Source organism: Halichoeres trimaculatus, unplaced genomic scaffold, assembly GCF_033239565.1.
Source record: "Halichoeres trimaculatus isolate MK-OKI-2021-1 unplaced genomic scaffold, fHalTri1.1 fHalTri1_scaffold_22, whole genome shotgun sequence".
NCBI classification, from domain to species: Eukaryota; Metazoa; Chordata; class Actinopteri; order Labriformes; family Labridae; genus Halichoeres; species Halichoeres trimaculatus.
The window spans coordinates 12,301,147-12,318,524 of NW_027437200.1; the positions used below are offsets into that span (position 1 = coordinate 12,301,147).

Here is a 17,378-nt window from a genome sequence, read left to right on the forward strand (position 1 = left end):
GTGTTAGTTGCAGGTTTGTACGATAATTTGTTGCCTGACAGTGTTGAAAATTATAATGACCCAGTACATATTTCATATTCAGGATCTTAGTATCCAGAATATTACTTTTACATCTGTCAGAAATTATGGTGACCTTGTCTTGTATTGTTTTGCAAAGCAATCCTTTATGGTGGAGTTATATACACATATGGTGAAAATGGCCCTATCTCACAATGATAAAGAATCCTTTAAAAAACACACCTGGATCCAGACGGTGATCCAGATCACCTCCAAAATTTAATCATTTCTTCTTTATCACATTTTGAACATTTCCTGAAAATTTCATCAAGATCTGTTTATTACTTTTTGAGTTATCTAACTCAAGTAGACTCTGAATCAAAATTTCAATCTGCATTCGCTATAGATGTGGACTGATTTTGGAGGTCTGTCCTCAGTCTGCTGTAAACAGTGAAGCTTTGATCTCACCTGCCAGAAACCAATTCACGTCACACGATGTGTCAAATCTGTCTCCTCATTCCAAAACAAAAAACAACCCACAAGATGTATTCACTAAAAAAATAAGCATTTTCTCCCACAAAGCATGAATATGATCTCACGAGAAAAGCTGGCAAGGCTATCGTTGCCTGATCATGTATCCCTGGATGCTTTGCAGCATACATGACAGGAAGCGGATGCATGTTACTGAAATTTTGCCAATATCTAATTCACAGGTATTTATTACCTGGCTTACACACATTTTTTACATTATAGAGAGTAAAATAAAAATATTTATAACTGGGTATATGCTGAAATCCTGAGGTTAAATTCAATATTTTGAGACTTTTTTAGAAACCTTTTAAAAAGTCTTAAGACCTTACCGCGACTTTAAGCTGCTGTTAGCAACCAATCTTTGATGATTGTAGTTTTCATTTTAACATAAATTAGGTAAGCTGAGAAGGAATAAAGCTTGAAAGTATAAATGAAACTAAAGGCAGGTTAATTGACATTCCCATTACCACAACTTATAACAGTCATTTAAGGCCAACTTGCATAAAATACATACGGATGGCTACTAAACTACTGTACAAACTGAGTTTGTTGTCACATTAGCCTACGGATATGTTAGGCTGCTAGCAATACATATAGCCGGTGCCTCGCAAAATTGCAACTTTGCTTGTTGTCACGTCTCAAACAACAGCGCTACGTAACTGTATTGATAAATACCTTATCTCATAGTGTTGTATCCAGTAAAAAGGTGATTTGAACAAAGAAAATTTGTTCCAAAACAACTGAGATCAGGGGAAGCTTTCTCTAAATCGTAAGAACCCAAAATCCCAGGTCATCAAAAGTTTGAGAAATTTTCTCAGGAGGCTTGAGAGACTCTTGTGATCTAGAGTGAAATATTTTGAGATGCTAAAGCTTTTTCCAGATTCTCACGCTGGTCTGTGATGAGTGTGACGAGCAAAATGATCGTCCAATCACCAGGTGTGGTTATTTTTGAAGGTTCAGACCCTGAAAACATTTTCTAACCAGGTGGACTATTTCTGTGGCAGATATATGGAGCTGTCTGTCTGGCGTGTCAGATTAGTTTGTAACAGTCACAAGGAGGAAAATGAATATCCATGGATACTTTTGGAGTCAAAGCTTGAATACCAATAAAATTTAATACCTCATAACATTAGGGTTAAGACTTTTTAATACTTTTTAAGGGCCTTAATTTTCCCACAATTGATTTGTCAACTTTTAATACTTTTTAAGACCTGTTAAAGAACTTAATCTGAACCTTCTCCTCTTTTCCTCAGGGGTTGAATAAGTCAGACGGTCTAAGACCCATATCTTAGTTAATTTTCAACACTAAATACTGAATGTTGTTAAAGGTTGAAGTATATAGTTGCAGCAATTAATTGTGGTTTGTTGGCTCGGTAATTCTACATTAAAAACATCTTATTGCACTTAAAGGCAGCACCTGCAGCCAAATAACTTGTAGCACTTTGTCGCACTAACTAGGTTTTTCCTTCTGTCTAAATTCTTGCTCATGTCGTGCTTCTGCTAAATGAAACTGTAGGAATGTAGGACTTAAGGCACACATGCTATTCTTTTCTAAGATACCTCCACACACAATACCTCCACTTAAAGCCCAGAGCCTTCACCTTAGGCAACATTTACAAACATATTCTTGAGGAAATCTGTAAAAACTGTGTAGGAAAAATGCATTTTCGTCCTTACAGTGTACAGTATCAGTCTGCTTTTTAATTGACAGGGTGTTTAGATGCAGTGTGAAAGCCAGATCTGTCAAAACATAGGACGCGTCTCTGAAGAAAATCTGCAACACCTTCTGTTTGTTGATGTTGAGACATGAGATTCTTCAGTTGTTCTATCAAAGGTGTCCATATTTCCTCTCCTCCTGTCCCTCCCTCTATATGGCTTACTTTAATCACACACAGCTCGTGGTCTGCGTGTTAAACTGAGGCCCTTTCTTCCTGCTCTTCAGGTATTTCTGACTGTTCTTGCTGTATGTGACCATAAAAATAAACAAGCACACAAGGGGGTTGAACTGTACAGCATATGGCATCTACTACTGATCAAGAGCTGGTTTCTAAATTTTGCAGCTTTCAGAGAAGTCAACCTGACATATGTGAGGGAGGAGTTGAAGCTCTTTGGCTGGCCTTGACAACTCAATGGGGCGCTGATGAATCCGTCCCAAGCAGGCCATTCCCAAGCCCCAGACACCATATCCCCTCTCTGACCCGCTGCACCGGCATTAGAAAGAAATCCTCTGGGGATTCGCTCCCCACCTCAAACAGCAACATGCCCACCCAAAAGAAGATTTTGCACTGCGCTGTGATGGCGGGGTGATTTTTTTTTTCTCCTGTCCTGCTCAGGTCTTGTCGAGCCGTCACAGTGATGGGCCGTACTGTACAGCCAGACAAAAGAAGAGACAACCATCACTCTGGGCCACTGATCGGCCCTGTCTGGGCTGAAAAGACTTTGATGGGGTGAGGCAGGGAGGGGGTGAGCTGCACAGAGAAGTTAGTGTCTCCTGGGCAACCACTCTGATTGTCTGTCCCTGCCTGAAGTTCCCCATCACACCCCACCTACTACGCTTCCCGTTTTTTTCCTCTCGTTCAAAAGACTCCTTCCTGGGCAAAGGGGACTGGCTTTTTTATAAAAGTCTGGTACTTGAGGATTCTTTTCTCCTGGCTGACTTAAAAAATGCAAAGACAAAACACATTGTTACCTGAATTCCTTATGCCTGGCTGTGATTTCTCCTCTTTGAGAGTTCTTTATACGACCGACCCTGAAGTCTAACATGACCAGGCAGATGGGAGAAGAAGTTCTTCAGCTGCTGCACTTGTAGGATGGCAAAGAAGAGATGGGCAGCCATCACAGGGCACAGGGAGGGTCTGCTTTGTAAGGCAGGACAGTGAGGTACAGTGTAGTGCCTGGGACAGGGGTGAATGTACCCATTTGTCTTCATTTGGGAGGACCGGCAGACAGGGTGGGGGTGGGGAATCTATCCGGGAGGAGTGGGAGGTGCCGGTCCTCCAGTCAAGTGGCCTCGGGGGGATTTGAAATGCATTTGGGGTCCTCCCCGAAAGCCTGGGAAAGTGTGGGGAAGCTGAGGTCTTAACCATAGACTAATGACACAAACTGTGGTCCTTAACCAAGCAAAGCCACAAACGCAAATCTGAGCAGAGGTAGACAAAAAAGGACTTTAAATTGCCTGAAAATGCCAAAAGAAAGGCCTGGCCCCTTTTCTGAAGGCTACAACTGCATAAACTGTGACTCAAGCAAATTAAACACGCTGTAAAAGAGGAAAAGAGGGAGTTGTAAATTTTGTTGAGAAAGAAGGCATCCACATTTCTCAGTGGCCTCTGCTCTAAGTTGCCTTGTTTCCATGGAGATTTATGTACACATGGCACACAAAAGAGGGCTAAGGAGGTAACATGGCCTGTTTAAGCCTTGAGGTATTTGCTCGAGCAAAACCCTGCTGCTAATAACACAAGCTTCATACTGAGCCAGGCAACCTGGCTGCACCGCACACCGGTGTGTGTTTGAGAAGGAGCAGAGGGGGAAAGAGGCAGAGGACACTCAGATGGAGATCACAAACATGCAAAGATCCTGGAGAGAGGGAGACGAAGTGAAGGAAGAGAGAAAAAGAAAAGAAGGAGAGCAAGAAAGAGGAAAGACAGAGGGAGAGAAAGAGAGGAGGAAGGAACACTGCAAACATAAATAGCTCCAGGGTTAAGAGAAAAAGGATCGGGAAGACATTTAGTGGGAAGCGGAAATCAATAAGGCAAGCGGTGAAGCTGGGAGGGAGTTCTAAGTGGATTAGATTGAGAGAATGTGTTCGATAGGTTATGGCTCTGAGAGAGAGGTAGCCAGACACCGCAGGCTCTATTGCATACTAATAAGGAAGCCAGAATGGAAGCTAAGCACAGGGTTGTACGGTTCAATCTGAAGAGTTTTTCTATATGGCTCTGGAGTCAACGGTTAGGGTTTTTCCCAGGGTTTTTATTTTACGATCTTACTGATTTTGTTCTCTGTTAAAATTCATGTCTAAAAATAAAATCTTGCTCCACTTCCAAAAGACCCATTCCTGGCTCTTTTTTCAAAATCATCTCCTCGCAGAAGGAAGCTGAACGTCTTGTACGTCTGAATATCTGATTAGATCAAAGAAGGAAGACAAGCAGTAGTGTCCTTAACGCTGTCTGCTTGCAACAACTTTTGTTTCACACTTCTGGCATAAACCCAGCCACCCCTTCTCTGGCCGAGTGCCTGGGCCTGGGACAGCTGTCATGGTTGGAGTCTCAGGCTTGAGGCAAAGCCAGGGAGCGAGGGAAAGAAAAAGAGACTGGGAGAGAAGGAGTGAGGGAGACGTTTGGCTGGGTAGCGTGCCGCAGGGGTGATTCCTGATGGCAGAGGAGGATAAGGGGACGAGGAGGAGGGAGGGATGGATGTTGTGCTTAGTCACAGACCTCCACTGTGACCCACAAGGTCAGGCCTCCGCACTGGCCGCCTGACCAAAGCCTCGGAAGCAGCCGGGCGTAAAACAAGATGCAAACAGCAAGCAAACGCAGCATGGCTGAGGCTGCTCTAAAAGACGGGACTAGACCAGGGGTATCAGGGAAAGGGGGAGCTGAAGATGTAGGGAGTCAGTGGTACCTACTCCCCCTCACTTAAACCAGTGAACCAAAGGACCACCAGACCAGAAGCAGTGGCGGGGGAGTGGAGACAAACAGTTGCCAAGAGACCACCAGTGATCCGCAACCGCCGCAGTTTGACCCCGATTGAAAAGGTCAACAAGGGGGGCTCCCAATCAGCTCTCCCGCCTTTTCCCCTGACCACAACCCCCCAGGCAAAAAGCCTTCCTCCTCCACGTGCCTGGAGCCTTACAAACGACGCGTTTTCACTGATCTGTTTTGCTCAATTAAACTTCAGAGGACACCCTGCCACATCCCGTAGCAAAGGTCCTGACCCCGGGGCAGAGGTTAAGTCAGGCGCTCGTAAAACAAGGTCTCCACTAGCACGGCAGCACGCACTCAGAGGTAATCCATCCATTTCCACAACCTATCATGACATTGTGAAAAAAATGGGTTACTGAAAGGAGGGGGAAAGTCAAGGTAATGATGTTTTATGGTTGTGTTAACTTCCAGCTCCGGAGTAATGGGAAAACTAGTTGACCCTGACTCCTGAGCCAGTTGGAATGCTCCAGAAATCCTTCTCTGTCATTTGTGAGGAGGGGATATACGAACAGCTTTCTAAACGCTCTTTGCGGATATTTCGAATTTTAATTAACATTTCAGTCATTAAACTTTACCTCCAAATACAATGAGGTGGTTTTTCAGAGCATCTACAACAGAAAGTTTTCATAGAAGTGTCCAAGGTTTCTCTGAAATGTTAAACTTATTTAAACGTACATCCTTCAGAGTATTTTCAACACCCTATTCATTTTATAAACGTCATTCAACAACAAGGCACGTAAACAAGCAGAGCCCTGAACTCTCAACGAACACAATGGTAATGAGCTGCTTAACAAAACCTTATACAAACGAGGCCTCGAGTATTCCAACATGTCCCGACATGACGATCATCTGCATGCCTTGTTACAACTATTCCATCAAGCTGTCAAACTGGATATGCAAAATGTGGATTGTTGAGGGGAAGAGGCAATGATTTAAAGAAAGAAATAAAGATGCACTTCTTGTCTGATCAGATAAGGATAAAACAGGGCAATGGAGTAAAACAACAACAGCAGCGTGTGAGTGTGAGAAGCCGGGGCCTGCATTGAGCACGGCCTGCCAGTTGGCACAATGGATGCCACAACCCCCACTCCCAGCCCCCAGCCTACTTCCCAGCGGGCATTCATCTGGGCATGCACATGGGTGCTACAGCCCTGCCTGGCTAAACGCGTCTGTGCCCCAGAACAAGGGGGCTGAGTGCCCTCTCTAAATTCACCCAGCCCACTCGCTGCCAACCCGTCGACCTTTCTCAGGCAGGAGCGCACCACTATCACAAACAAATGCTCTGAACTTATTGATTTTTGCCTCCGAAAATACCGAAACAATCCTGTAGAGATACAGTTACAACATATTTTATGTTATCTGGTTACACAACACAGCAGAAGCAAGCCACAGCCAGGTATCAGGGCGCAGGGAACACTTTTAAAGCCGGTCCGCACTGCTTTTTTTTTTTTTTTTTTTTTAGCAGTATGCACAAAAACAAGGTTTTGTTTCAGACTGAGCCGTTTGCTAGTTTCTTTGTGTTTGATTGTATGTTTGTTTGTTTCGTGCAGTTGCAGCAGAACAAAGGCAGCGGCTTCCATTCTGCCACTGTCAAAAAACTTTCCAATGTGCCCACTGCATTGCGGATGCCAACCAACGAATCAAAGGCATGCTGCAAAGCAGACAAAGAGGGTTTGATGCCAACCTCCAAACCTCTAACAACCATTACTGGTGATTTGCCTGCCTCCCTGGCACCCAGCAAAACAAAATGGCGGCGCACCACACGCTACCACAATATGGCTGCATTGTCTGGGAGTGGGCACTGCTCGGTAACTTGAAGAAAAGGGAAAAAAAGGTGCTTAAGCTTGCAAAAGCAAGAAAGGAGGGAAAAAAGCACGGCCGTCTCTGTGATCCGGTAGAAGAATGCCATTTTCAACTTGCCAAAGTTTCAACTCACTGAAATTTGAGAACAACGGTAAATAATCGCTCTGATCTGCAATGTGTATGCATTCAGTGAATGCACGTCTTCTTGCGAAAACAGGACATCATGTTCAAAATAGTTTCAAACACTAAAGTTGATGCTCTTGCCAAAAATGTGCTATCCTCTAAAGCGGCACATTTTCCCTAAATACAAGCTAGTCGATTCGCTCCATAATGTACAATACCGGCTTTAACGAATCATCTAAATGTTGCAGATCTCTAAAAAAAAAGCACTAAAAAGCCATTCTCAAGTTGGTGCTGAACAGTTAAAACTGCAGCAGATGCAAACTAGAGAAGCGGTGGCATCCTACAAAAGACACAAAAGAGGGTCTGATGCCAACCCCGGTGCCAGTGGCAACCATTATTGTCTGTGTGCTGTGCCTTCTGCTTTCCCTGGCACTTATCAGACACAAAATGGCGCTCAGGGTTTGATGATAATGAGCTAGCTATAGCACCGTTTCTCCCTCAGTGGCAAAGTATTGGTGGGTATTCAGTGGTGCTGCAGTAGGTTTCATACAGGGGAATTTATAGGGTGGATTCCTGTGGTGTCAACGGCCAAAGAGAGCAGGTCCAGAACTGAGGAATCATAAAGTCTAACAATCTAAAGCCTGATGGAGAAAAAATATCTGCAACAGACTTTCAAGTTTGACTTAAATTCTGCCAAAAATATTTAAATAGTCCTGATAAACAGGGTGTCATCACTCCAATTGATATTGTGCTGCTCAGTTTATACATAGTGTAAAGGGGAAGCATCTTAACCAATCCAATTCTATTTATAAGTAAATCTCACTTTTGGTCATTTAGGAGCAAATTTAAAAACATGTTTAAAACTGAAAAAGAAACGTGTGTGTTTACAGCTTGTGCAGGCACATTGTAACATGTTTATTCTGTTAATTCAGCCTTGAACTGATTCAGTCACTAAACATGTTACATTAACGGGAAAACCAGATTTTTTTTTAAATATGTGAAGGGAAAAGTTTCTATTTGGCACAACAGGATCAAACACCCAAGATTTATTAAAAACGCCTTAATTTGCCAGTTATCTCTGAATTTAGCAGTCAATATTTTCTACTTCAGGAATAATTTTTTTTGTGTGACTTTTTAATTTTGCAGTAATATTTTATACAGCGCAGTAAGAAAAAATAGGATTCTTTTTTTCTTTCATAATGAGAACATGTGTTTTTATATTAAACTAGCTGTTAATTTACACCAGAACTATAAAAACAAGAGCTCTGAATAAATTATTCTTCAGTGTCCGTAGAATAAATTTATCAGTATACGTTCCAATTACGCCAACATGCATCTTTCCCTGAATGTTTCTCCTAAAAATACAGATCAAAAGAAAAGGTGAACATTCTGTGATAAAGAGCAATCCCTGAGTGTGTATGAACATAACATGTTCACGTACGTAATAAGTGTTAAATATCTGGACATGAGTGAAAGCTTGAAGTGACTCAGAGAAAAGGAACGTATATTTTGTAAGCAGTGCTGTTTGTTTGTTTAGCTATAAACTTTTCCTGATCCATATAAAAATGTGCGCAGCTTATATACGCTCCTCATGACTGTATATGTTGTGTTTATTTTCTGGCAAATGTAGTGGTGATTTCAGCCAGTCTCAGCAAAGACTGCCAAAAACTAACACATGTGACCCCTGACCCTACAAAGACATCATACACACACGTTAGCTCACACACAAAGTGTAATAAACACACACACTGTGAGCTGAAACCTACCTTGGTCCTGGACATAGTATGCTAGAAACAAGTCCAGCTCCTTGACCGATACTGTAATGTGGTGCGGCTGGACACAAAGTACTGGGTTGCTGCAAATAGGAGACTTGACGAGGCGTTCCCCGTCTGTACTTTCCAGAGGGATGCCTTTGAAGAGGATGACCATCACCAGGTCCAGACGCCAGACTTTGTCGGCCTGCCGCAAACAGTCGATCCGGCGCATCTTGCCCTTCTGGTCTGGGTTGGAGAGCACACAGCACGGGTGCTTTTTCCCCGTCACGCTGAGGACAAAGTCCTCTCGGTACTCCTGCCGAATGTCCTTACGCAGCTTGGCCAGCAGCCTGGATGCCCATTTCTGTTTCACCTCAGGCTTCTCACTTAGAAGCTCATCCTTCACCGCGCGCTCTTCATCCTTGGACATCCGTTTCTCATGCTTCTTGAAGTACTTGCGCTTTCTGGCCTGGAGGTTGAACCACGTGTAGGCGATGGCACGGACATGAGGAAGAAGTGCCTCGATGAAGGGATGAAATTCATCCTGGAGCAGCCGAGGAACACAGAGGAGAAGGAAGAGAGGGAAAATAAGAGAAATGTAAGCAGAAACTCATGTCACCAAGCATGGGAAAGAAATATGGGTTTAGTCAGCTACTAATCTGAGGCAGAAGGGAAGTCAGACTACAAATAAACAATTCCTCATAATCAGACAAACAACATCTGATTGGAACTTTCAACAGCTTAGATTTAAGACCTTTCTCTTCTCATGGCAACACTAGTTTTACCATTTTAGATACATCTGTGTATACTGCAGGTATGACAAGGACATTCCACTGTTTATACCGACTGCCAGCACAACAATAGCAGTGAGCACAGTGACTGAAAGCACTCGCGTCTCTGCTCTCTTTTCCCGAGCATGCTCTGAGCGGGACGCCGGTGCTGCTGCTGCTGCTGCTACAGAGAGTGTGTGTCCCCCACAGTTACATCTCTCTTATCAAACCATTCAAAATCCAATGTTAACCTCTTCTATGTTCACAAAGGATGGAGGACAGGTAGAAAAAATCCAGAGCCAAGTCATTAAGAAAGGACGCCAAGGAGATTTTGGTGCTCTGGGTTTGTAAAAACGGCCTCTCGTTCAGGCCGTGATGTGTTAAAAACAAATCTTTTGGAGGAAAAAAAAAACAGCGCAGAATGCTTACTGAACAAAAAACTAACTTGAAGGTGTTTGAAAAGGTTGAATAAGGACTCCTTTCAATGTTCATGCCAAATGATTGTCAAGTGTTGAGGTTAACTCGCTCAGCTTCATTCCGAAAAACTGAGATGAGTCAGAGATGTTCAAAACCTGACACACTTTCTGTGAAATAAAAATAAAATAAAATAAAGCCTTTTTATGACAATTAATTAAAAACTTTGATTAATTTTAAGAGGTATATTTTTAAAAATAGTTTTGTGTTTTGTTGGGTTCATTTGTTCTTTTCTGTTCTTATGCCGCATTACATGAGGTTAAATATAAAGTTAAAAGGAAAATTCACAAATATGAGTCAAAAATTAGAACTTTTTTCTACCAAATTTTGCTGATTATTCTGATCCCAGATTCAAAAATCAAAAAACTAAAATTTCTGACCCAATCATTCATTTATGGGCCTACAGGAGAATAATATAAATCTCTTAGTACTTGTTCTCTGGAGGTGAAGGAATGTAAAGGACGGCGCAGATGATTTAGGAGACATCAAGAATTACAGCAGCAGCGAGTGACAAATGGAAACATTAACCTATCTTTTTTTCAGCTTTAAAAATGTCAAATTTAATAAGCATAGGCAGACCCCTCTTCCAGCAGGGCTTTTGAAGAGTTAAACCACATATTGTGCTTTTCGGAGGCAGCGGGGCAGGCGGGCTGTAGGAAACCACAGAAATCCACTCCCTATCTGAGCCTGCCGCTGAGAAGCCACATTTCTGGTCTGCACTTTCAGGCCAATAAAACCCAGCTCCAGTACAGTAATGTCAAAAGAAAATCATGCATTATACGGCATGAATTATCCTGTACTCTCTGCGGATTAAATTTTTTTAAATAGATTGTATTTAAGACTTTACCTAGCTGTATTTTTAAGAGTTGGAAGCAATCATTTAGAGCTCCTTTAAATGTCATCTCCTCACTAAAATGAAGCCAATCAAACTGACAAAAGTGAGCAATAAATGCAAGTAAGTATACACGACAGCGAGTGTTTCTAAAATCCTTTTCACTTCATGTATGCTGTTCAAAAACACCTTAAATATTTTGTTAATTTTTCCAAGCAGACTTAAGCCAAATGCTGTAAAGATAAATGACTTGGCTGGAGCCTTTGCTGTGCACTTCAGCTGGGGCCATAAAAGCACAATCCTCTTAAGTACAAACTAAACCACATCTCAGTCAATCACTTACTTATGCCAAGTAAAATATAAACAGTAAAACTGAGTCAGCCAAAACAGTCAGCTACTCTGTCCAACCACTGAATCAGCCTTATCATGCGTTTGATCTTCTAACAGTGAAAGTTGCTTTATCTTCGTCCAACTTTTTAGCCACAAACTATAGGGGTTTAACCTGATGTTTAAAAAAAATACACACGTGGAAAAAAAATGCAAATACAGCTCAAGCAAAGCTGGGAAGAGTGTGTGAGAGAGTTTGCAGAAGGACGCAAATAACTTAATTAAACCTAAGGGAAAATGCGCATACCTGCTTCGAATACACAGGAGGGGAACGATCTTGGGGGCTTTCTTAAAATTCATCTTTACGCACACAAAAAAACGCGTAAAAATGGGCACTTCATGTACTTTTAAAGTGGCTGAAGATCATTAGATGTTTTGTCGTGAAGACTTTCGTTTTCTCTTAAATCTCGACGTAAAGAAAAATCAGCAAAATTATGGCACAAGCAATTTAAACTTAAATTTTGGACACTTCTAAGGCTATTTTCTTTCTTGCAAAGCAAAACTCTTTGGCTGTTATTAATTGAGAAAGCGATCCAAAAGTAGACCTGAAACTGCACGCACAGAACTTTCATTCCCTGGCCATGCACTATTGTAACAGTTTCATGCAAAATATGCAAATTTAGGTAATCAAATGTAAATTTTTAAAAGGCACAAATACCTGAGTAAGACAAATCGGAGAATACATGACGAGACGGCTACAAAGAGATCGAATGTACTTGGATTGATTCCTCTGATCACTTTATCGCGCCATTCCTGGACCGATGTGCACCATGCAAGACTGTGGAGCAGCTATCCGCGTAAAGCAACGACAGATTATCCAAGAACATCCATGGATTTTTTGCGATCCAACGATTGTCGTCTCCGCAGAGAAAGGAAGGTAATGAGCAGATTTGTTTTCGAAGTTGACATGCACAGCGAGCACTTGCAGATTGTACTCGTGGAGCCGGTGCAAAACGGGGCTGCTGCTGCTGCTGCGTCCGCCTCTCCAACAAGGGCTCTCTGAGCGTCTCGGTGTGCTGTGAAATCTCGTTCATAAAAGCATTGTGGGAAGCTTCAGAGGGCGCCGACTGTGTGATGTTCACCACTGCTTTCGCCAAAGTTGATATGAAATCGACCGGCGCACCTTCGGTCCTGCGCTGATTCCAGCAAATCAGACCCAACTTTTTCTTTTTTTCACCCACGTAATTACACAGTCACACTCCTCCTCCTCCACTCACACACACACACACACGCACTGCCCCTATCAACAATCCAACACCTTCTTCTCCTCGGCTATCTGAAAACACAGCGAACAATTCATTTCTCCATCAATCGAGCTGATTTTTTTATTAGCTAAGGGGGGACTTTGAAGCAAAGCCTGGAGCGGATTGAGGCATGGAAAAGGAGTATTTCCCTCCGCAGACCTGGCACCCTTCACCCCCGCGAGCTCCATGTCAACAGCACGCGCTCACTGCTTCTAACAGTTCATACAGTCCCACGTACATTACACACCAGCTTTCGCATTATTTTTCGGCTTTTCATTCACATTTTGACAAGATATCCAAATTTGCCAGCCTTTTTTTTTTCCCGAAACGTCCTTCAAATTGGTCGTGATAAGATGTTATCAGAGATAAAGATAAGGCATGTTACAATTTAATGGTTTGCTTCATGTCTTTGGAAGTCCCCCGGCTAAAATTAATTGGCTGATTGACTAATTAACTGTTTACTGTAGAATTAGCCCAAGAGAGCTAGCTTGAAACTTAGGCACTTAACTATTGATGCAAGAAGAGTGTATGCTATATTTTTCATATAATGCGTTGAATAACTGCTTTACTTGAATTCTCCTGCTTTGATTTTTGTGTTGTTATTGTCAATACTCAGAGATACGCTGTGTGTATGCATTGGCATGATAACACCATTCCAGAGAGGACTTAATGTTTAACATTGTGACTTTACAGTGCGTACTTGTGTGAGTTCTGCGGTGCTGTCAACAGTCCACAGAGTTCATATGCCAAATGAAGGGGAATGGGAAGTTAACATAGGCTGCCTGAGAACATGTGCCAAGTTCTGTACAGTTTTGGCCCGACCGTGCCAATGTTGTGGTCCATGTTAACTTAACCCACTTCTCCACATTTCTTAATTATCGCGAGGACAGGACACAATCACAAGGAAATGTAAAGTATGATCACAACATTTAAAAGGAATAATAATCCACGTTCACGTACCATTGCACTGTACTGCATGGATTAATAGGGAATCCTGGAGCCTGGCTGGAAAAAAAAACAAGCCGGTAGCTTCACATTTCTCACGTTCAACTTTGTGCTTTGGAGGGTTTTCTCTTGCAGTGCTCGCAAAAAAAAGTCAACACCGGAAGACAATTCTTTGCAGATAGCGGTGAACAGAAGTTTGGAGCACCTCGCGTTTTTTCTCTTTTTTTCTTGTCTTCCTTCCTCTTCAAGTTTTACTTTTTTGGATCGGTTTTTGGGGTTGTTCAGTGAAGTTGAACGTGATCCAGAAAAGGCTGAGTTTTCGACTCTGGGTTGGTCTCCGCCTCCACTTTCACTGTCTGACTGACTGCCGCCCTCCGGCTCAGAGCAACCACCGTCAAGCCCCACACGGTGTGAACGGAAGCACTTCCGGTACTAATTTTCAAAATAAGACAAGCGCTGACATGAAATTCAAAACCTGTTAACGTTAATAAAAATATGTACAGCAACTGGCTAAAAACATGAACACATTATCACTATTTAACCCCTATCATATGACCTATGAAGATATTCTGAAGAGAAGTGGCGTTTCAAGAATGTCAAAAATACCTGACGGGTACATGTTTTAGTATTGTAATTGTTTGAGATAACTTTAAAAAAGTTGAAGTGTTTACAATGTACGACTGGAAACACATGAATGGCCTTCGTTTTCATTCTTTTAGCAATTATCTTTCAAAGTAAACTTGCTCTTGAGTAAGTTATTTTCTGGTGTTTACAAAAAATGTGGCAATTAGTTTGCACAAGGCCTCTGCTGAGATGAGCGCATAAGGATTCTCCTGTTTTAACCCTTGGAAAATGTGACCCCTCCCCATCCAAAACAAGTAAAATTAAAAAAAAAAAAATTGCACCACGCCGTCTTTTATTTCAGGAGCAAAGCTAGAACTTATTTTGTGATGGTCTGGTTTGCATGAATGTAGCTTGACAGAGCTCAGTTTTGTAATAGTGTGTGTATTCTAGCCTCTCATTGGCCAGCAACAGTGGCCCCGGGGACTGTCGACCCTGGGCCCCCCACTTCCGCTCCTCTGACGTAGTGTTAGGGGCTTGACAGAGCCGGTGCTGAGCAGACGGGATATAAAGCGATGTGGTCAGTGAGTGATAACTGAAATTACCAAACTGCTGTGATAACTGCTTCAAAACACGCAATAGAGGGAAAAATTATCATTATTATTATAATTATTATTTTTATTATTATTATTATTATTATTATTATTATTATTATTATTATTATTATTATTGGCAAACACTGCAAAAAAAGTTGACTAATTTGCATATTAGGAGACACAATACCGTTTACCATGCAAAAAATTTCATAAATTTCCCCCATTATTAAAAAACACACCCATTTTACAATTTCGACACATTATTTGACTCTTAATTCAAGATTTTGGGACTACACGTATAGTAATATAGTAAAAGTAATAAACTCTCAAGTCCCCATGTTTGACGATGTAAATAAACCAAAGCACTTCCAGTGTAGTATAATGTTATGATAATATCAACTGTTGGTACTGTTGTGGTAAAGGTGTGGTATGGCCCTGGCCGTTATAAAGTCTAACCTTGTCCTGGTGAATCATTCACTGGATACACAATATTGTACAGCAGAATAGTCACAGTGTGCGCCGATGACAGTGTCACTGAATGATACAAGCAGTGTGCTGGTAGGTTGTACTGCTCTCTTATCATTGTCTTGTGACATTAACACGCCTTCCAGTGTTGTCTTAAAAGCCTAGGTTGTACCCCACACACACCCAGTGGTCACATGTGAGTCACTTCTGAAAATCATTAAACCCAGAGCATGCAGTTGTTGCAGGTTTGGTTATAAATTGCTGATCAATGATAATTTGCCAGGTTTAGTTTCATGCAGTTTAAGCAGAGCTCCTGTCCTTTTATTCATTATGCACTTTGGAATCTCCTTTTTAACCCTGCTGAAAAGAAAATTTAGAAGTCTTAAATCTTGCAGTATATTGTAAGGATTTTTTACTCCATATTTAAATTTACCTGTTAATTTCTCTTATTTGGAAAGGCTCTATGAAAGGTTACATCTGTGCTTCTAGCTAAAAGCAAGCATACTGAGAAACTGGGCCTTCATTCATCACAGTCTTTTGCTTTTGAACATACTTCACTGCTGGTGTTTATGGCATGGCATAAACAGAATAGACTCTCTAAATAGGAGAACAGCGCCCTCGTGTGGCCGTTAGTCCAACTGTTAGCTGGACTTGAGTGTTCTGGAACTGGAGAAATGAAGGTGGGTTCTTGTATTTTGTTCCTTAGCTTGTATTTTTGTAGAGATTTGGGGATTTATCACATAAATTGAGCAGTAACCTTAAGAATTTAAGAGAAACAAAATTATTTGTCAAGCCAGATTTTATATTTAAATATAGTGACTCCATGTTTTAATGAGTTAATGTCAGGCATTAACTCATTTCAACGTGGAAAATTAAACAGTTATATCATATAGCCAGTACAGTCTATGTATGGTGTTAAGGCTTGAAAACTAAGCCCAACTAAAGATATAAGCCTTTGCTTATAAAGGTGGTTCACTAGACAAAGTTAGTCATGACAGGTAATAACTATACACTGAATAGTAACAGATAATTCCAGGTCAGGAATTAGAGGGCAATGAATGGCAAAAACCCATTGGTTACAGATTAAATATGCACTCTGTATGTCTGTATTACATTAGACCTGTGTAATTTGTCGACAATTAAACCATCATGTCTTTTGATAGGTACAGCATGTTGTACCTTTATCTCATGTTTGTGCGCTTCAAATGTAGTTGTGACTAGAACACATTCCTCAATAATGAGCAGGTTTACTTGAATAAACTTAAACTTAAAAAGGAAAAACACTAAAAAACATTTAGGTTTAAATGAAACATTGAATAGGGGCCAGAATGCACAATATCAGTGACATTTTTACACCAGTAGGAGGCAATGTGCAGTTGCTTGGACTGTAACTTCTTGTCTCATCCATAAGTAAATGCTTCTTTGGCATTAACATTTCACTGTTTTTTTTTCTTTATTTTATTTTTTATTTTGTTTATTTTATTTTATTTTTTCATTTTGGTGGTGGTGGTGGTGGTGGGGGTATCTAGCACCTACATAAAACAATAAAATTCAAACAGAAAATGCTTCCAAAATGCAGAAAAATAGATGACTTTGTCAGCAGAATCTGTATTGGAACTTCACATTGTGACAGGGTTATACTTGTGTCATTTCCTCTTAATTGCTCCATTTCCTCTGTGTCTTGCAACAGCTGTAGTTTGGTTTCCATGGCAAGATCATTACTTCAGCAGGTTTCTGATAAATCCTATGATATTCTTACTTGTAGTGCTGTGTAGCTTTATTGTGGTGCTTTACTAACATCAGGTGTTTTAGTTTTTTAACCCTCATTTCACTACAAATACCACTGAGATTAAAAAAAATCTTTTACAAGTAAGTTCTGGCCAAACTGCACTACATCATGTCAGCCAATGATGAACAAGACAATCACTTCATTTTTCAGCCCATCTTTCATCAAAACACATACATGCAGCACTTAAGTGAGCCTTAAATATGTTTTTAAATGAATCAAACTAATAAACTGATCCAGCTCAAAGCGATCCTGGAGGTCCAACCAAGATGGTGGAGGAAAAACAATAAAAGCATTTAGCATTGAGAGATAACATACGATGTAACCATGAGACCTCAGATTACAGTCAAGAGCATAAACAGGAGGTTTAGTAAAGAGCATAAACAGGAGGTTACTTCATGAAGAATAGCCTC

At 41.3% G+C, this 17,378-nt stretch overlaps 1 protein-coding gene across 4 annotated transcripts in view; it reads right to left on the minus strand.

The window, feature by feature from the left end:
• LOC141811268 (nuclear factor 1 B-type-like) overlaps nucleotides 1-13,910 on the minus strand; it is a 72,851-nt gene extending 58,941 nt beyond the window's left edge. The window contains exons 1-2 of one of the 4 annotated variants that reach the window (XM_074699258.1): nucleotides 13,573-13,910; nucleotides 8,918-9,449 (exon numbers count right to left, since the gene is read on the minus strand). In XM_074699258.1, coding sequence (XP_074555359.1) covers nucleotides 8,918-9,449; nucleotides 13,573-13,590 — 550 coding nt within the window. In that variant the 5' untranslated portion in view covers nucleotides 13,591-13,910. Of the gene's footprint in view, nucleotides 1-8,917; nucleotides 9,450-12,026; nucleotides 12,558-13,572 lie in introns of those variants that run through there. The other 3 variants (XM_074699259.1, XM_074699257.1, XM_074699260.1) reach the window with 3 other exon arrangements.
• Nucleotides 13,911-17,378: the final 3,468 nt, after the last annotated feature.